General features: G+C 35.4%; 2 protein-coding genes across 2 annotated transcripts; one reads left to right on the top strand and one right to left on the bottom strand.

Moving 5' to 3' along the window:
• Positions 1 to 1,654: 1,654 nt before the first annotated feature.
• LOC123899885 (DNA replication complex GINS protein PSF1-like) lies at positions 1,655 to 7,825 on the bottom strand. The gene is made up of 8 exons (XM_045951139.1): positions 7,752 to 7,825; positions 5,108 to 5,226; positions 4,300 to 4,367; positions 3,984 to 4,097; positions 3,744 to 3,906; positions 2,731 to 2,883; positions 2,526 to 2,653; positions 1,655 to 1,881 (listed from the first exon to the last, which is right to left on the bottom strand). Exons 2-7 carry the CDS (start codon positions 5,180 to 5,182, stop codon positions 2,627 to 2,629), a joined length of 600 nt encoding a protein of 199 aa, XP_045807095.1. The 5' UTR covers positions 5,183 to 5,226; positions 7,752 to 7,825; the 3' UTR covers positions 1,655 to 1,881; positions 2,526 to 2,626.
• Positions 7,826 to 9,632: 1,807 nt separating this feature from the next.
• LOC123899884 (carboxymethylenebutenolidase homolog) lies at positions 9,633 to 11,638 on the top strand. The gene is made up of 3 exons (XM_045951138.1): positions 9,633 to 9,795; positions 10,571 to 10,854; positions 10,958 to 11,638. Exons 1-3 carry the CDS (start codon positions 9,667 to 9,669, stop codon positions 11,478 to 11,480), a joined length of 936 nt encoding a protein of 311 aa, XP_045807094.1. The 5' UTR covers positions 9,633 to 9,666; the 3' UTR covers positions 11,481 to 11,638.
• Positions 11,639 to 21,604: the final 9,966 nt, after the last annotated feature.

Genomic DNA, 21,604 nt, shown 5'->3' with positions numbered 1-21,604 from the left:
GATCTACTTGTTTGTTTTCACCACCGTCTCTGCCTCCGTCCACGACGGTGGTTGATCGTAACTTGGTTTTTGTTTCGTTGAACAGTCTGGTGATTCGTTCGGAAGGGTGGGTTGTATTTTTTATTTTTTCGTTTGTCTTTTTGTGGTGCCAAATCTGGTTTTTTAGACAGTGGTATTTGGTGGTGTCGTCCGCTGAGGGCTCACTTTGGTGGTTTGGGGGCCGGCGCAGCTTTGTTGGTGTTGGTGGCAGTTTTGGTGTGTTGTGGTGATGGTTCATTGTCCTTTCTGGAGAGCTCTTCATCGTCATCGATCGATGAGCCTCCCTATTCCTTGTTGCTGGTCATTTCCGCGCCGGAAAGTTGTTGTTGCTGCGGATCTGGACCTTGTTGGTTCAGATCTTGTGTTGGTGTTTTGGCAGGGTGTTCTTGTTTTCCGGTGGGTGTGGTGGATCAGTGCGGATTCGGGGGTTTGTTGTGGTCTTGGTGTTGATGGAGTGGCGGTGGCTGCGACGGATCTGAGTTGGAGTGGTGGTGGTGGATGCGACAGTTCTGAGTTGAGGGGTGTGGTGGTGTGGTGTTGTTGATGTGGCGACTTTCAACATAATAAAGTCAAATTGTTTTCGTATAAATTAAAAGTTGTTTTCATATGCTATAGAAAGCTTATTGAAATAAGCTGAAAACAACTTAAAGATATGTCATAAGTAGTTTCCATAAGCTCTCTCAAACAGCCTTACAAGTTCTTAATTAAAATGTCTGATGGAACTAATTGATGGTGGAGACATATTCCATTATATGGCAATGACAGATAATAGACAAAGGAATATGCCTCTTTCAGATGACAGAGTACCGCCATGAGGCCAAACACTTGCCTATCTAGAAGCAGTTATACTCATCAATCCTATAGAACCGGAACTTAAAGGAGAGGTCCATTTTACATTAGTTATCTACTTTTTTTTTTTTACCTTTATCAACTTTGTTTACTACTCTAGCTTATTAGATGACATAAAGATAGTCAAGTTCATGGATGGGTTTGCATGGATCCTGCTGTTGGATAGTGGCTTATTATTTCAATTTGATCTCAAAATAGGGATTCAGGGGCTAAATGTTACTAGAGAAAAATTAGTATGGTTCAATATAGCTAACAGTTCGGTTCACTGAATCATAAGACATCAATTCAATACATCATAAGTACATCTTAATAGTTCGATTAACTGGTTAACTGAACCATAAGTACAGTTATATTGTGCTTAACAATTCGGTTCGGTTAACCGATTAACCGGTTCGGTTCAGTTTGCTAGAAACCATAACAATTTGGTTTGGTTTTCTAAACCATTGTTATGGTTCAATTCGGTTCGGTTCAAGTATTTGACTGAACTGAACCATGAACAAGCCTACTCATGAGGATGTATTATTAGTTCGTGCGCCGATTACGATTAGAGGTTTGGGTCGTGACATCCATAGACACCTACAAGGATCATGAAACCATTCAAAGAACAAGCAGTGATTCATCTTCATCCTACTCAAAACACTCCATCTCCACGACTACACATGAATCTCATCCACTAAAGACGACTTCCATTTGATAACATCATATCATTGCTTGCCTTCCAAAGAAGCCAAATTGTCACATGCCGAATCAACCAAAAACCCTTTCTAACTTTCTCGTTTGATGTTGCTGCAGACATATAATGGAGGAAGCACAAGAACTAAACCCAGCCAACTAAAAACTGCATACGATACCAAGGAAGCAAAGTCCCAATGCAAAAACAAGAGCAAAGAGGTTTCCACTTTGACAGCACACAAAACACACTCAACTCGGTGGCAGAGCTAGGCCAAAAAGCTCGGGATTCCCACCAACATGAGTACTTTCATGAAACATACACTGCAGTCAAATATAGTCTTCCAAACAATAGCATTCAGACCGACAAAAAAGTATTTTCACAAACAATAGCATAGACAATACAGTAAAATATAGATAAAACATTGCATGCCTTAGGGACCAAGAACAAGCTCCAAAGAAGAGACTTAAAAAAACTATATGTGGTTGGTTGTTGACCGACAAACAGAAAGGATGCATGGGAAAAAGACCAAAGATCTATCTATGTCACATTGCATTCAAATTCCAATTTGTAAGCCTAACTCTTCCAAAGTTTAATCTTACAAGTCTACATCTTGAAAATCAAAGTTTGGATGGGAAGATACAGAGATCTAATGCCCGAGAATTTGAGAGGAGAGAGCATTTTCAAGTTGAGAGAGAAACTCAGGCATCCCAAAAAACAGTATTATCTTTAAAATTGTAAATTGGATCAAACCAAAATTCGATTGAATCTAAACTACATTTAATTATATTAGATCAATATTATAAAGAAATCATCAAAACTGAACCAACTGCTTGTGATTTTAATCTTTCAATCGGATGATTTTATACCTGCTGCGAATATGCATGTGTATAATTAATCGATAACAAATAACACTTTTTAAGAATAAATTTTTAATAGTACGAGTCAAAAAGGCCCGACAATTTACCTTGTGGGTGGTCCAACAAGAGAACCTACATCAAAATGATGAAGGTAAAGCTGTAATACTCATCTTCATCTACATTTTGTCCCAGTTAAAGGACTAGAAGGTCAACCGGTGAGCTCCTCCATTAAGCCCTGTAGAGAGAAAATAAAATAGTTAGGTGGCATTTTAGACTATTTGGAATGCAAATTATAAGTTACAAGATAATTACCCGTGGGATATATTTCTCAGCATCAGTTCGTTTCAGAAAATGCATTGAATGGCGGGCAAAATTGAGATTCTTATCATCAGTAAGTACTATGCCTTCTCTTATGTCTTCAAGAACCCTTACTTGGATGTATGGATCTTTTGGTGGTACCATATCCTATCAAAATCAGATTTCGTGAATGGCAATTCATGGATTTATTGTTAACTTACAACTTCATTCTGCAACAAGGAACTGCAAAGTAAAAGTGGGCTAGAAGCAGATTGAAAAACCACAACTGATACTGTGTTTTGGTTAGTAGTTACTTCTGACTTCGCGTCTTAAGCAACTAATCACTGCACTACAGTAAGTGGTCGGGTGCTCATAAATTGACATGTCTTTCCTCAATGTTAATTTGCTTCTAGGAAACTGTCATGTGCCCTCAGCAAAATCGGTCTTAAAAATAAATAAATATATAGATATAAATAGTATATGGATGATGCATTGCAAAACATTGTTCCCCACCTTCAAATTGGTGTTCTTACCAGCTATTCAATAACTGAAACCTAAAAGAAACACATTGAGGACCTCAAACAACCAAGCCCAGTAGTTTTAACATGATAAGATACATGCTTCTCAATCCCCAAAGACTGTTGTCAATGGAATTCTCTTTAATTAATGTGAATTAAACTGTCCAGTGACAGAACTAAAGGTGCACCAATACAAAAATCCACATGATGGTCCCCTTTGTATAACTAGAATCATAAAAGTTTCTGAAACAGATGCTTAACATTCCTTAGTTGAATCAACATCAATTGAACTATTGAACTACGTATAACACATGGCTGAGATGCACCCATATGGTACCTTTAAAAATTATAAGCAGACCAAAGCTAAATTTACAGAGCAAGGATTGATTACAGATAAAAGATCATGAAGACATAAATTGATACATGTATTTGTAACATAAGGCAATACCTTTTTCTTATGTGAAGGTACACCTGTGGATGTGTGTGAGGGAGAAGGGAGGGAGAGATTACCACAGTCAGATCAACCAGCACTTTTGACATATAAGATTTCAATGCTGAAGAATGCTTCTTGAAATACTCTTCCTCCCAATGATCAAACTTCTCTTCAATTTCTTTAGGAATCACGGGCCCTATCTTCCATAACAAGTTCTGTATAGTTTCTGCTCGGTTATACCTGTATGGCGATATGTTCAGAGTCAAAATATAGTAACTACATAGGAAAGGAAGGTGGCATTTGAAAGTGGTACATACACATAGGCTGTTAGACAACGTTTATTTCGGACTATAGAAAATAGGTGGATGAGGGCTCCGCAGTGGTCAGCATTTCTAGCAGTTTGGACATCCAAGCCTTCTTCCTGCATCTTCCTGTTTACACAACACTAAACTCATGCCATATGGGAAAATATGCAAGACACTGTATTGCCTTACGTTTAACTTTGCAATATGGCTAGACCAACTCAGGCACAAATTCAACAAAACTCATACCCATGTGAGATATCATACTCCAAAAGAAAGAAAATGGACACACCAGGAAAAAGGGAATCAGGACATTATTTTTAACCATTACCTTATCAAGGACTGGAGCTCACCGTGGTGTTGGCTGCATTCTGCAACTACTTGGTCAAACAAGTCATTCTACAAGATCATTGGAAAAAGTATCAAGCAAAAGCAAGCACGTATTCACACAGTATAAAGATTGGTTAATAAGTTTTCATCAGAGTATGGGAAAAAGGTCCAGGGTAGATAAATATTAAGAGTAAAGTGACACGAGATAACATGTAGCAATACCATAAATCATTAGTGATGCCAAAATACCAATGGTATAGTGTGGGAACATCTTAAATTGATTTTACACAAGAATATCAAGTTTTGCTAAATAATACTCCCTCCGTGAGCCGTCCCATAATAAAAGCAAAAAAAAAAAATCACACTTATTAAGAAAAGTAAAATGTGAGAATTTGAAGTATGATTTTTTGTGTTTTCCTTGAAAAAAGTTTCATGGGAAGATGTAAAAAAAATTCTTATTGGTTATTGATTATGGGGAAAAAAAGAGAGAGAGTAATTAGTTATTGATTATGGGGAAAATAAGAGAGAGAGTAAATTAAATGCAATTTGCATTTAATTTTATGAGAATAAATAAAAGTAAATCTTGAAAATGATAAAAAGTTGTTTTTTGCTTATAATTTGGGATAATAAAAAGTGATTTTTTTTCCTTATAATATGGAATGGAGGGAGTACATGCAAAAATAAGGTTTACAATCAAATCAATAATGCAAATCATTTTCCATAACACAAGCAAGTTCTAACATAAACCAACAATTAAAATATAATAATTAATGAGTGTCTAACTAAAAAAAATGAAGACCTGGACTTACATTAAATGGTGTGAGCTGGCCCTTTTCTCCACTTGCAAATTCTTTCACAAGTTGGCAAGCTTTTCTCCCATACATGTTGAGTATCTTGATTGGACTACACACTGGATTACAAATTTCCCCTAAGATTACGAAGATGAGTTGAGAACTACACAGAGTAGATATCGCTAAATACAACAATGGAAAATGGATGTACTAGCCAAAGTTGCAAATATGAGGGCAAATGCAAGAAAGGCCTAACGCTAACAAATGAAGGTTTCAAATTGGCAGGCCGTTTCTTAGAAATTCAAATCAAACATCAAAATGGAATTCAATAAGCATTTTGGCTTTAACAAACTGCAACAGTGAAACTCAATGAAACTCCTCAAAAGAGCATTGGCTTTATACATTTAGAGCCGCAGTATGGTAAAGTCTCCCATACTCGCCCCAGCCCATATGGGTTAAGGTTCAGGGTTAAGGCCAAAAAGTCCACCGGCTCATAAGCCCATGAGAGTCAAGCCAACCCACAGGTTAGGTAGTCCGCCTGTTAAATTTTAATAAATTATCACGCATACTTAGTTATCACGATTGTTGTCATTATTATAATACTCTAGTAACATATGAGGAAAATCTCCTCAAGTCGATACCAAGAATCTCATGAATAAATCTTCATTGGATTCTTCTAATAATATAAAGTGGGGGAAGAAATAAATATTTGCAATATTTTTGGAAAAAAAAGTACCACACATAACCACAGATGCTAAGATTGCTTTGGATATCTGTAAATTGTAACTGAAACACCCTACTTAGATGCATATTCTATACTAATTAAAATATACAATTTGAAAGAAGAATTCATCATAAGTTACTTTACATATTAGGTAATTACCAAATCAAAGTATAAACTGAACTGCTCAGCGATAAGGTAATACTCCTCCTGGACTCTTTTTGACAATTCTGTTACATTAGCCATACCAAATTCTGACATTGTTCTTCTCCGCCTCTTTTTACTGGATTCGTACTAAGTATTGTTGATAGAACTCAAGAATTTCGATAAAGAAAACTGTATATTATTTGATGGAAATGTGATGAGCCAAGCTCTACGATGTTGAAAAATGGAAAGAAAAGCAGCAAAGACTAAACCAGAGTTGCAGAGAACTCCTAGACCAGAGAGATATTTCTCCTAAACAAACTCTTATCAACTATGAATACCCTCCCTCACCCCTTCCTTTTCTCTTTCATGACTGATTTCTTTCCATTAAATGCCACTAACTCTTCTTCTCTCCCAGTCTAATTACTTATAGAAAGAGTGTTCATGTAAAGTGGGTCCAATAATTGGGCTAGCTAGCATACTGGATCTTGGTGTTCTATCAGTTGTCCTAGACAAAATTTTCCAGTCAATGATAATGATATGAATGTGTATTAATCACACAAGCATTCACATTGATCATTCGCACACAAATCATCTGAATAGGGAAAAATGTCTGCATGAACATCAACTTGAGTACTTGTGAATTTCAAGCTACTATGCACTTGAAATAAAGTCTAGTAAATCTAAACACATTTTCCTGACACTGTACTATCGTACAGTTTATTATAGACATTTCAGTTAAACCAGAGAGAAACATAATAACCATAAAAACTATGTTAATAGAAAATTCTGCACAGCACATGTCATGCAGTCTTAACTTCAACAATTTATTTTACGGGTAAGCCTTATCTAAACCATAAAAAAATGGCAAACCAGCAACACATAGTGAATCATCACCATAATTTTATTTCATAAAAAACCATCATCAAACAGTCTAGGAAAATTCAAAACAGACGACTTTTACAAAAATATTCAGCACGAACATCATACAATGTTCACCACTTATGACACTCAATCCTTCGTGAAAATGTCCATTCAAAAAAATGAGGCAGATTCGTAAAACATTAGAATCCATGCTTTTACTTAGAATTAATTGCTCACGGAATAGTGCATAAAATCACAAACAAAAACAGTTCTCACAGAAATTCCAACAAAGAGCACGCACCTTTAGCATCTCATTTGAGGGCTCAAAACTCATCCAATCAGTATCAAATTTCATACATACATCATTTCCTCATCATGTTAGAACTCATATAGACTGCTCATAATAATTTTTGACTTGGTGAAGCTCAAATTATGAAGCACCAACATAGACGCTAACAACGGTAATAATTTGCGAAAATAGTATATTTGAATGTAACCACATGTGTGTCAGTGTCGTGTTAGCGTCGGACACCAAACACATCTTCAATCTGAAGTGTCGGTGCTAAACTTGAACGAAGACTGTTATGAACTAAAATATGTTAGGCATAATACACCTAGCATAATATAGTTTGAGGAAGAAGTGAGACAAGTGTCAACTGATCACATATTGAGGAGATAAGGATGAGCAAGAGAGAAAAGATTCCAAATTAGGGAAGGAATAGCAACAGTGATGGGAGGGAGTGGATGATTGAAAAGAACATGTTGAACACATTCAAGTAAAAGCTTTTGCAACACACACAACACAATAGTCTTACTTACAAACAACTAACCCACATTATCTTCGGTACAAACAACTGACAAGAACATTTCTCAAACAGTTTACATGCAATCTCTAGAAAAACTCAAAAAGGCAAAATCAGCGAGAATGCTAACCTGAACCTCAAACAATCCGAGATCTATGAAAGTAGGCAAAGGGATATGTGAGTTGTGAAGGAACGAATGAACAAAATTTCAAGTATCTGAGACTATGCAAATGGAACGAGAATAATATTGAGGGAAACTACGCCCAAAGTTTGCAAGAGGAGGGAAAGTCGAAGATAATATTTTATTTATTATTATTATTATATAATAATACTTTTTTTGTCGAATAGTCTAACGACTAAAAATTACACACCAGAGTTTGAACTATGTCCTCTACATGTATAATGCAATGTCCAGCCAATTGAGTCAAACGGGGTGGGATGAGTAGCTCAATTGATTAAACTAGTTGAGCTAAGGGCTAAGGAGCTGGAGAGTCAGGGCTCAAGTCATTGCAAAGAAAAAATTATCCTAACATTATAATACTAACAATTAACAACTAATATTGCTTATAATAAAAAATAAAAAAACAATTGAGTCAAGCTCTGGGACAATATTATTGTTATTATTAAAATTAAAGTGTTTGGTAAATTTAGATATTATAAGTATTAAATGACATAAATGTACAATGTTATTTTATGTGAGTGAGTAGTTATTTTTATTGGTGGTTAATTTTTTTATTAAAAAAATTAAGAAATTAAAATAATGAGATTAAAATTGGAATGAAAGATAAAAATCTATAAGTTATAAGCTCAAAAATTACTTGAAATAACATCTGAAAAAAGCTATAAGCTGGTGAAAAAAGCTTGTTATCAAATACTTCTAATTTTATGAAACAATCATCCAATAAATAACTATTATTTTGCTATTTCATATTAAGAAAGTGGTTGAAATGGGGTGACGTGACGGAAAACATATTGATATTGATTGACATTGCATATTCTTTTTTCTATTATTATTATTATGCGATGGAGTCCAACTTTCATTGATTATAACCATTAAATTAAAATTTACTATAGTTTTAATTTTTCTGATTTTATTTTCAAAAATTGATATTTTGACACATTTTTCCTTACACAATATACATACAGGAGAGAAATCAAAGGAAAAATAAACTAAATGAGAAAATATATTACAAAACTACCCCTATATATGCATTGTGTATGAAAAAATGTGTCAAAATATCATTTTTCTTTATTTTATGAAGGTAGAAAATCTTCTTATAATCAAATGATGCGTATTTATTCATTAAAAAAAATTATGGAAAAAACATTTATTTCAAAAATGTTGATTTAACTATTTATTTAAAGATCAAATAGGGCGTTAGCCTTCTTTTTCTAAAAAAAATCAAATATATCATAAAATTCTCAATCTTCTCCGTAAATTTTCTCCACCTTTGCTAAATTTTTTATTTACATTCTCTTTAAATTTTCTTTGGAATAGCAAAATGATTACTCCAAAATCAATTATACTAAAAGTATATATTTGACCGCGTTAAAATTATTTCTACACATGACACGGGTAGAATCGCAACTTCAAAATTGAACCAATTTCAATGTGAATATGTGGAAGTAAAGGGTATTAGATTGAAAAATGAAGTGGCTCAACTCAAATCATTGAAATTGTGATTTAAAATTAAGTCAGTCAATTAATTATTTAATTAAGAGTCATACTAATTGTGATTTCCAAAATAAATAAATAAAATTATCATTAAAAATAAATAACACTTTTATATTCTAAAATATTAATCACACAAATTTCAAAATAATGTTACTATAGCTCGTTTGCTCCGGTTAACATTTTAAAAAAAAAGAAGTTTCAAGAGTTAAGTTTGTTTGTTTGTGATGCGTTCGGATTGGTTTACACTTTATTACATTACACTTACAACCACACACAAAAAAAAAAAAAAAAAGCAAGATATTTATTGATTGATTATTGAGAGAGGTAGCTAGGCATTAGGATTAGGAAGCAAAGCAGTAAACGAATTAAGATGGGGCCAGCAGCAGGAGCAGGTAGAGCAAGTTTTTGCGTTTGTGCTGCATTATCATCATCAAGCATCGCAAAGCCTCTCCTCCATCCTCGTTCGTCACTGCCATTTCCTTCCAAGACCATTATATATGTATGTAAAGTACATATGTTCTCTTTATTTCTTCCCTTCACTTTACACTCGCTTGATTCATTTCATATATATACTTACATGCATACAAACACGCCACATAATTCAATGTATCCATATGTCTTGTGTCGGGATAGGTAGCATACAACTCAAATACTCAATTGGATTTTAGTATTTCATTATTACTTCTTAATTAGTGTGAGATGGAATGAATGATACCCAAATTCATTCTACTTTCATTGTATGTAAAATGTAAAGACATCAAATTATGGTAAAAATAATCATCTGACGTTTATTGTAATAAGTGAAACTTAGAAATGCTCTAAGCTGCCTTGGCTATATATAAACAACATTCCCCAACCATATTGATTTGTCTGCCTCAAAAAATCACCACCAGTAAACAAACCTATAGAAACCTGCAATCCATTACAAACTATCCAGCTCAAAATGGAATCATTTCTTTTATTTATTTATTTGCATGTCTGCTGTCTGACCTCCCTGAACACTAGATGTTTAAATCGATCAACTAGACACATCACTGCTTATTGTCTTTTTGTAGCTGATCTTTGTAGCTGTGTAGACACACGTTTAGGGAGTGGTTATTTTTTTACTTATTTCTACCTAATCTTGAAATTAAGATCAAATTTAGTTCATGCTTGAATTTTCCTAGCTAGTAATTAGCTGAAATTCCTTAGTTACATCATATACCTAATAGCTAATTATTTATATTATGCACTGTGTTTACCTTGTTGAATGCAATTCCTCAGTTTGTTTTCAGAAAAAGTGCAAAGTGAATCTTCAAACCTCAGTTCAAGATGCTGCAGACTCAAAAGTATCATGTAGGGTACTGAATGTGGAAAGTGGGATAAACGATGAAGCTTGCGAATTAGTCAGTGGAGAGGAGCTTTCGCTGGAGGATGGCGATGATAATATTCATGCTTATCTGTTCAAGGCAGTCAAGAATAATAATGGAACTGGCCTATTGCTTCTTTCAGATATTTATGGGTTTGAGGATTCCTTCACAAGAGATTTTGCATATCGGGTAGCTTGCAATGGTTTCAAGTTGGTTTCTCAACTCTAGTTATCCTCAGCGTATTGGTTTCAAAATGCACATTGTGTGATCATTCTTAACATATTTATTTATTTCTTCTGCATCAATTTGCAGCATTCTAGTTCCAGACTTATTTCGCGGAAATCCATGGACAAAGGACCAGCCAAACACTCTGTTTGAACAGTGGATTGCTAGACATAACCCTGAGAGGGTTGCGAAAGACATTACTGCATGGACAGAATGGCTAGCTGATGAATTCATGACTGCAGGAATTACCAAAAAACTTGGCATAATTGGTTTTTGCTTTGGAGGTGGTCGAGTGTTAGAGGTGCTAGCCCGAGACCAAGGCGCTTGTTTTGGTACTGGAATCTCCTTTTATGGTACAAAGATAGATCCCCTTATTGCTTCTGATGTAAAAGTTCCTGTCTTGTTTATTTTAGGGGACAATGACCCATTTTGTACCGTAGGTGAGATAAAAAATATTCAAATGAAAATTGATAGAGGCTCCAAAGTAGTGATATTCCCAGGTAGAGGTCATGGATTTGCCCACCGACCTGGATCTCTGGAAGAAGATGATGATGCTGAACAAGCCTATGTAATTATGAGAGATTGGATATATGAAAATTTGATGGTGTGAAAATGAAATGCTTTCAGACTATGTAAATAACTGTATCAGCACTTGCGTCTTAACGTGCATATGTGATTTTTGAGTTTGTAGACTGCCTGCCAACTTTCCTTATACATTGTTTTGTGATCGTTTTGAAACCAATTTTATTTTACTTTATTTTTTGTCAATGAATTTCCTATGGATTAGTAACCTAAATACTAAATCCCAACTTGGTAGTTGATTTAGGGACATGTAACTAGTGAGTTAGGCTACAGATCAGGTTGAGTATAGAGCACAAAATAGTGATAGATTTTAAACCCAAAATTCATGTGAAGTTAATAAACATATATCTTAGTTTTATATATCTTAATCTTAATAACCATAAAACTAATATCTTCAATTTCCTGCCCAAATTGCTCGAGGCATTTGTTTTTCTCCAAAATCTGTAACCCTTAAGAGTCATATGCGCCCCCTTCTCCCCCCTCCCCTAAACCCTAATTTATTCTTTTTGTGCATCCACCCAGGAGGGGTGGTTTTAGGGTCAATTTTTGATCCAAAATAACCCCTCTAAATTATTTTTACTTTTCTTTTCAATTAAATAAGTGATTATCCACATAGATTTGCTTCTTTGTTTTTTTGTTTTTTAAGTTTGTCGTCGTCTTGTCGGCGTTGTGTTTGTGGTCGTCTTGTGCGGCGTTTGTTGGTTTTTCATTACGGTGTTTCGTTGATTCAAATTGGCATATCTACGTCAACTCATTACAGATCTGAAGACTTTGAAGACTTGGACGTCAACGTTGCAAATCCGTGAGTATGAATATTCCGGTGACTTTTACTTTGTCATATTTGTAGGCACTTTAATGATGCCGTTGTATGCTATTAACCTAGGTGCTGCAAGTTTGTTTGTAGATTCACCTTTTTCAGTTTTTAGCAATCTTGAATTTGTAATGATCTATGTATTTTCAATTTGAATGAATGAATCCTTATTTTTAGTCAAAGAAAAAAAAAAGAGTCATATGTCTAATTGGCTTTTTTTTTTTATAGGAAACATACTTTCATTAGAAAAAGGCTGGAACACAGCCAAACATAATACAATTAGTAGCAGAATTTTCTGCATAATTTGACATAACAGAAGCATTGGGAGCTGCCCCTACCCAAGTATAATCTATGCTTCCTACATGCTTTACCCTCTTCCATTTCATGCGCATTCCTATTATTCCTAACGATGAATTGTAACCAGTACAGCCGTATCTATAAGCAATGGCTCTACTGAGCCATATCTTAATCCTTATGTTCAAGTAGACAATTGTTGGTCAGTTAACCACAAGTCCACTTGAACAATATGATGATAATTCTAAGCTCTCTTCGTAAGATTTATTATATCTAAATCAACCTATTATGTCATTGTCTTTTCTACAATAGTTAAATACCTAGATATAATGTTTGTCCACTTGGAGGACACTCTAACTTAGATTTGTTTTATTTTAAAACATGTTTGTTTTTTATTTTTTTGGCATATATTTTTCTATAAACAGTGATTACTTTATTCATAGAAAAACAAGAGAGTATAGATGTAGAGGCAAGTAACATGGTTTGCCACCACACAATGGCTAGAGTTTTAGAGAGAAAAATGGGTTTTCTCTTGTTACAACTCTAGGATGGACGAATTATCTTTGCGGTACAATTTGTTAAATCATGTTGAGGATCAAAGTGAGAAAGAAACTAATATAGATTAAGTTTGGTAGTTAGTTACATTTCAGTTACTTGTATTTTTGAGTAGTTATATAGTGTGTCTGCTAGTACATGATAGCTACTGAAGATACTAGTTACACTATATAAACCGATTGTAATCACATTTCAAAGTAATGAAAATCATTAGCTTCATTTCCACATTTATCTCATAATATGGTATCTAGAGCCTTCAGAGTTTGTTACAAAGTTCGTTAGAAATTTTCTCTCCATTTTCTCACACTTTATCGCGTTTTCTCGCGAAATTCACCGATTCTTCATAGATTCATCCAATTTCTTCATCGATCCTTTGCTCCACCATGCCTCCTCGCGTTGCTCCTCCCCTTCCGCCACCAGATACCGATTCAATTTTCTATATTCACCCTAGTGAAGGACCTAATTCTGTGGTCGTCACTCCCAAATTGATCGGTTCAAACTTTCTCGCATGGAGTCGCTCGATGCAGCGAGCTTTATGAGCCAAGAATAAGCTTCGTTTTGTCGACGGATCTTCGGAAATTCCACCGATCCATGATTTGAATCGTGCTTCTTGGGAACGCTGTAATCACCTTATTCACTCGTGGATCTTGAATCCGGTCTCTAACCAAATCGCTTCTACCATTGTCTTCCATGAGAGTGCCATTGAAGCTTGGCAAGATCTTCATGAGAGGTTTTCCAAAATTGATCGCGTTCATATTGCTACTCTGCGTTCTTCAATCAACAATTTGAAACAAGGTACTCGATCTGTTCTTGATTACTTCATTGAATTGAAAGCTCTTTGGGAAGAGCGCAATTCACATCGCCCTATACCTGTGTGTATCTGTGTTCATCCTTGTCGTTGCCCTGCTATGCAATTGGTTCGCAATTACCGTCATGAGGATCAAGTTCTTCAATTTTTGCAAGGTTTGAATGATAATTTCTCTATTGTCAAAACTCAAGTTTTGTTGCTTGATCCTTTGCCTACTATGAACAAGGTTTATTCTCTTGTGGTTCAAGAAGAGAGTAATCACAAGTCCATTGCTTCTCCCGATGATTCTTCATCCTTAATCAATGCTGCACAAAGGTATGAAGCCAAAGGGAAAGGTATTGCTTATTCTTCACAGTCTAAGAACTTGAATCGCCAATGTACTTTCTGTCATCGTAGTTGTTGGGTTTTTGAAGTTGGCTACAATTTTGCAAAAACTAACTATTAGCGAACATGCTGGACGAGATGCTTTAGAGCATGTTGTGCAGCATCACTACGTCGGGACTGAAGACTTGCGCGCGCCCAAAATTTTTATGCAAAATCTTTTGGGAAGATTTGATTCAGAAAAATTACAAAACATGTGCTAAACATGCTTGCGCGCCTTGTTCCTTAAGCAAAGAAAGATTGCTTCAAATATTTAACACAAAAATATATTTATATATTTTTGTTTTGAACTAAATCTTTTGTTGGAAGAATTATTTTGTCAAATCTTCAAGTTATATTTTTTAAAATAATCTAGGGTTGGCCGAGATTATTGCAGCCGTTTTTACTTGAAGACCTAGCTTGGACATCAAGACAATTCAAGGCTATAAATACATGAAGACCCAAGCTTATTGAAGTGTGTATTTTCTAAACCATGTTCACTAAAGCGTGAGTTTTAGGGTTTAGGTGTTTTGTTTCTTATGATTTGTGAGCCTTCCTTGTGTCATCTTGATGCAAGTTTAGGACTGATTTTATTGAGTTGTATTGTTTAATTCTCTTAAGCTTTTAAGCACGGAGAATAGGTTGTGTAACTTGCTCCAAAGCTTTTAAGCACGGAGGTATGTTTGTTTAAGTGATTCATAGTTTCTATTACGGTGAGTAACATATTGGTTATTGTAAACGTAAGGAGTGAGACGGGGCGTCTCATATCTAGGAGTTCCTAGGTAGAGTATAGCACGGGTATTGGCTAGGCGAGAAGTTGTAAACGGGGCGTTTGCTGAGAAACTTTGAACTAGCATTACTATAGTGGATTCCTCCTGGATTGGTATCCCCCAGAGTAGGAGAGTTGCTCCGAACTGGGTTAACAAACCTTTGTGTTATTTAATTATTTGCACTTTATTCTTTCAGCGTGATATATTGCTTCACAGGTTGTTGTAGCGTCTTACACAACATCTTTCTACTGCGTGCCAGAATTTCAGTAGTGGTCACACAGTGGAGTTTTGCTATCAAAAGCATGGACATCCAAGCTTTAACAAGAACAGATCAAGTGTTAATGCTGCTAACACTCAAGTTGTGCAAGCCCCTGCATCTGCCAGCAACACTGAAGGTGGATCTTCATCTAGTGCTAGCTCCTCAATTTCTCAGGAACAGTTTGGTCAACTCATGGCTTTGCTTCAACAAACAAATTTGCTTCCCACATCTGAGATTTCTGCTCCTTCTTCTAGCACCAACCAGTTTTCTGCTTCTCCTATGACACAAGGTCATCCACCTCATGAGTCTTATTCATGTATATTACTTACCAATGTTAATTCTTTAACTGCAGATCATGATTATTGGTTGCTTGATTTTGGTGCTAATGACCATGTGTGTTCCTCTTATCATCATTTTAGTTCATTTTATCCAATCAAACATGTGCATATTAAACTGCCTAATGGTAATTCCGTGATTGTTCAATATGCTGGTAATGTTCAATTTTCAGAATCTTTATATCTCACTGATGTTTTGTACTCCCCTGGCTTTCACCTTAATCTCATTTCAGTGTCTAAATTGTGCAAAAATCTAAATTGCTCAATTCAATTTTTTGTTCACAAATGCTTATTACAGGACATCATTGTCGCGGTGATTTTCGGACGCCAAGCTATTGGTTAGCTTTGGTTCTCAAAAATTATGATTCACCACCGAGCTTTAATTTATCCAAGGGAAGGGTAAAAGATCGAATAAACCCATAATAAAAATTTAGAGATTTAAGGTTCGGGGGTTAGTTATACAAAGGGAAGGTATTAGCATCCTATGTATCCGTAGTACTCTACGGGAACCTCTTGTAAAATATGTATTATTTTGTGCTAAAAATGTTTTGCTTGTAAAATTTGCTTATAAATAATTGGGCAACGATGAGAGAATTAATTTTGGGATATTCAAAAGAAAAGAAGAAAACAAAAAAAAGTTTTATTAATTTTGAATTGGGAAGACACAAGGTCTTTTGCACTACGTACCCGCGAGGGATCAAAATCTCGTAGTTCGGGGTAAAATTTGTAAAGAGTGATTTGTTTGATTGATTTTAGGAGAAAAGACGAGTCGTCATCTTAAGTTTAAACTCCTTTTAAATCCACCACGAACATACTGAAAAGTTTATATCTTTTCCTGCCATATGTCGTGGGAAAATGAATTTCAACTAGAGATGACTCACGTCTAAACTCTCTTGAGAAAAGGTTTGAATTTGAAAAGCCAAGCGGCAAAAGATTTGAATTGTTTTTGTATTTTTTAGTCTTTGTGAAAATATTTAAATATGCTTAAGTGTGTTAGAGCATTTATTGAAAAAAGGTTTGAAAGAGGTTTCTCGACGAAAGTCGAAGTTTATTATAAAAAGGATTTATTTTTTTGAAAAAAATATTTGAATGTTTTTTGCTTTTATTATTTTAAGAAAAATTTGTATTTTTAGAACGTCGGTTATTCGGACCGCAAGCCATCCGGCAGGAAACCCGAAGTCACCGGAGAGTAAAAAGTCATCCGCCAAACCACTCCTTTTTTCATTCTTTTTTATTTGAACAAAACTGATTTTTTATTCCAAGGTCAAAAAAAAGGTGAACAAGCAAATGCGCAAAAATAATCGCAATACGAGGTTAACGAATAAATCCCCTTTTCCCTTTGGACTTGAACAAAATAAAAAACACAATAAAATTTTTTTTGCATTTTTGATATTTAAGCAATAATAAACGAAACAAATAACATGACATATTTTTTTTGACATTTTTGATATTTGAACATAGCATATAACACATAAATAATGTACAAAAATAAATAAATTAAATGACATTTGAATATAATAGAACACATAAATAAAATAAAAAAATATAGCAGAGGTGTTAATAGCAAAACAGGGGGGTGGGGATAGCCAAACCTGAGTAGGCCCAGTCCATAAGGCCCAAGGCGTGTAAACAAGCAAACAAAAAAAACAGGACCAATCCTGGCCGTCTGATAGATCAGACGGCTCAGATCTGATCACGAGAGAAAGGAATCAGGAATGCCTGATTAACATCAGATGGTTAATGGCGCGCGGTTGCATCATAATGCCATGGACAGGCGCACATGGGATTAGACCAGGGTATAAATACCCTCCAACCCTAAAAATCTCATTTTTCATTTTTCTTCTCTCTTTCTCACTGCCGCCGCCGGCCAAACCTCTCTCTCCCACTTTTTTTTTCCTTTCTCCCGGCGGCGGTTTCATCTTTCTTTCTCACTCTCGGCCGCTGCTCGCCATTTCTCACCCTCTCTGGTTTTTTCCTTCGTTTTCGTTCAAATCTCTCCTCTTTTCTCTCGTTCTGTTTTCTCTCGGTTTCAATTGTTTAGGTATTCCTCCGCCGCCGCCGTGACGGCTTCTCCCTCTCTCGGCCAATCCCTCAAACCCCAAACAGATCAGGAAACAAAAGAAACGAAACACACTTGGGATTTTTTTCTAGTTTAGTTTCGATTTCGATTTCTATTTGTTTTATTTTTTTGGGTTCAGTTTTGATTTTGAATGTGGATGATGATGAATAGAGGAATGGATTCTGATTTCAGTTTATTGTGATGAGTTATGGATTTTTTTGATGTTTTTCTGATGAGAAAAGAACTAGGGTTTGGTGGTTTGACCTGTGGATTATTCTATTTCTGGTTTTTTACTATGAATGATGGTGATGAACAGGTGCTATGCTTGAATTAATTTCTGGGTTTTTTTGGGCTGTTAAATTTTCTGCGGCTGCCCCCCCTTGTCTCTGATTTTTCATCTGCTTTATAACCCAAACTTTTTAGGGTTTTGGATCATTGAGGAAATGCAGAGAAATCCTTTTGCTAGTTGAAATGGAATCTCCCCCTTTGGGGAAGAAGACACTGACCGTGACCCAAAAAAAAAAACAAGACTTTGACTTTTGACTTATTTAAAAAAACAGAAAAAAAAAATGGACTAAAGGAATAAATAAAAAACAAATAAATAAATAATAATAATAATAAAAATGAATAATAAAATAAAAATAAAAATTGAAAAAAAACAAACTAATAATAATAATAAATATATAAATAATAAATGAACACAAAATGAGGTATTTTAAAATACCTCTCTGCCGAAATTTCGTTTGAAGAAAAAACGAAGTAAAATCCCGGACAAAAATGCATGACACATGGACATGAGGTGGGATCTTAGGTCAAAAATTGGGGTATGACAGATGCCCCTATTTAAGTTTCTTCATCCGGAGAGATGAAGATTGAAATCTTCATCTTGACGAGATTGAAGAGACTTAAATACAGAATACACAATTTTGGACCTAAGATGCCGAGAATGCTTATGATGCAAATGCAAATGCAAATACAAGACCTTGAACTTTGGGAGAAAGTGGAATCACAAGAGACAAACTTTTATTACTGGGGACAGAGACATTTATAGGTGAGCCAAAAAAAGTGACCCGACTGAGGGAGAAAAACAATGATAGGGAGAAGAAAATGATCCAACTCCACCGGTGAAGCAATGTAGTTTTACTTGGGATAAGTTGCCTTCTATCATATGGATAGTTTAACAAAGGGTAGATGGAAAAAGATGAGACACTGTCTACTATCGCCTGGATAGCTTAAAAAAGACGAGCGACGAATGAATGAGACACTGTCTACTATCGTATAGATAGCTTAAAAAAGACGAGTGACGAATGAAGAGACACTGTCTACTATCGCATGGATAGCTTAAAAAAAAGACGAGTGACGAATGATGAGACACTGTCTACTATCGCATGGATAGCTTAAAAAAGACGAGTGACGAATGATGAGACACTGTCTACTATCGCAGGGATAGCTTAAAAAAGACAAGTGACAAACGATGAGACACTGTCTACTATCGTATAGATAGCTTAATAAAAGACGAGTGACGAATGATGAGACACTGTCTACTATCGCATGGATAGCTTAAAAAAGACGAGTGACAAATGATGAGACACTGTCTACTATCGTATAGATAGCTTAAAAAAGACAAGTGACGAATGAAAGGACACTGTCTACTATCGCCTGGATAGCTTAATAAAAGACGAGTGACGAATGATGAGACACTGTCTACTATCGCATGGATAGCTTAAAAAAAGACAAGTGACAAATGATGAGACACTGTCTACTATCGTATAGATAGCTTAAAAAAGACAAGTGACGAATGAAAGGACATTGTCTACTATCGCCTGGATAGCTTAATAAAAGACGAGTGACGAATGATGAGACACTGTCTACTATCGCATGGATAGCTTAAAAAAAGACGAGTGACGAATGATGAAGCACTGTCTACTATCGCCTGGATAGCTTAATAAAAGACGAGTGACAAATGATGAGACACTGTCTACTATCGTATAGATAGCTTAATAAAAGACGAGTGACGAATGATGAGACACTGTCTACTATCGCATGGATAGCTTAAAAAAGACGAGTGACAAATGATGAGACACTGTCTACTATCGTATAGATAGCTTAAAAAAGACAAGTGACAAATGATGAGACACTGTCTACTATCGTATAGATAGCTTAAAAAAGACAAGTGACGAATGAAAGGACACTGTCTACTATCGCCTGGATAGCTTAATAAAAGACGAGTGACGAATGATGAGACACTGTCTACTATCGCATGGATAGCTTAAAAAAGACGAGTGACGAATGATGAAGCACTGTCTACTATCGCATGGATAGCTTAAAAAAGACAAGTGACGAATGAAGAGACACTGTCTACTATCGCCTGGATAGCTTAATAAAAGACGAGTGACGAACATTGCTAACTAACATATGGATAGTCTAGCAGAAGCAAAAATGACAAAAATTGTCTACCAACATATGGATGGGTTTGACATGTATATTACCTACTACCATATGGATAGCTTATAAAAGGTAATAACAAAAAGAGACACCGTCTACCAACATATGGATGGCTTATAAAAGACGAGTGACAAACATTGCTAACTAACATATGGATAGTCTAGCAGAAATAGATGACAAAAATTGTCTACCAACATGTGGATGGTTTTGATATGTATATTACCTACTACCATATGGATAGCTTATAAAAGGTAATAACAAAAAAGAAGAGGGACTTCCACGAAGGGAATACATAACTCTGCCAGGAACTCCAAAGGAGATATAGGAAGGTTAGATTGAAAATACAGATTTCTCATAACGAGAAGACATTTGAAAAGTTCTTGATTAACATCTCTTGACCAGATATACTGGGAATGACATCACACAGGGAAGTTGAGAATATATGTGTTGGTACGCAAGCTACTCAAAATGAAGAGATTGTCGCTTGCTGATTGAAATTAGAACTCGATCCAGGAAAAAACTGGAGAGAAATAGTCAAAAAGACTCTATACCCAATGAGAAATGAGCTCGACTGGGGACCTTCCTATCCCTGTATTCGAAAAGGGATACAACTGAAGCAACTCGGAATATGTTTGATGGAGACATCTCTAGATTAGACTCAATGTGGATGACTCTTTTTGTGATGTATGAGTGATGGAGACATCTCTGAACCAGACTCACTGGGGATGACTCTTTTTGTATGAATGATAGAGACATCTCTGGACCAGACTCACTGGGGATGACTCTTTTTGTATGAATGATAGAGACATCTCTGGACCAGACTCACTGGGGATGACTCTTTTTGTATGAATGATAGAGACATCTCTGGACCGGATACACTGTGGATGACTCTTTTTGTGATTTATTGAAACAAGACACATGATGGTCAATGCAGTATGTATGAATGATTCTATTTGCATGTTGCACATGGGTACGAACATATGTATGGACATGTGAATGACTGTATGTATGTATGTATATGTGAATGATTATATGTATGTATGTATGTATGTATGTATGTATGTATGTATGTATGTATGTATGCATGCATGTATATATCTATATATGTTTGTATGTATGTATGAATGTGTGAATGATTGTATGTATGTATGAATGTGTGAATGATTGTATGTATGTATGAATGTGTGAATGATTGTATGTATATGTGTATGTGTGACTGATTGTATGTATATGTGTATTTGCTGATGCATGATATGCATTTGGTTGTAGGCGTAGCATTAACGAATACTATATGAAATGCATGATGGATGCATGAAATGAAGTGTTGGTAAATACCATGCTTTGGATGCCAATAATTTTGGACTTAATCGAATGTTGAATGCCAATAAAGACTGGGCTTTGAATGTTGAGCTTTTCAGGATGCCAATGACAATTGGGCTTTGGAAGATGCCAATGG

This window comes from Trifolium pratense, linkage group LG7 (genome assembly GCF_020283565.1).
Source record: "Trifolium pratense cultivar HEN17-A07 linkage group LG7, ARS_RC_1.1, whole genome shotgun sequence".
Lineage (NCBI taxonomy): Eukaryota > Viridiplantae > Streptophyta > Magnoliopsida > Fabales > Fabaceae > Trifolium > Trifolium pratense.
Note: the sequence above shows the minus strand (reverse complement) of the source record. Positions and strands in the feature narration are given on the sequence as shown.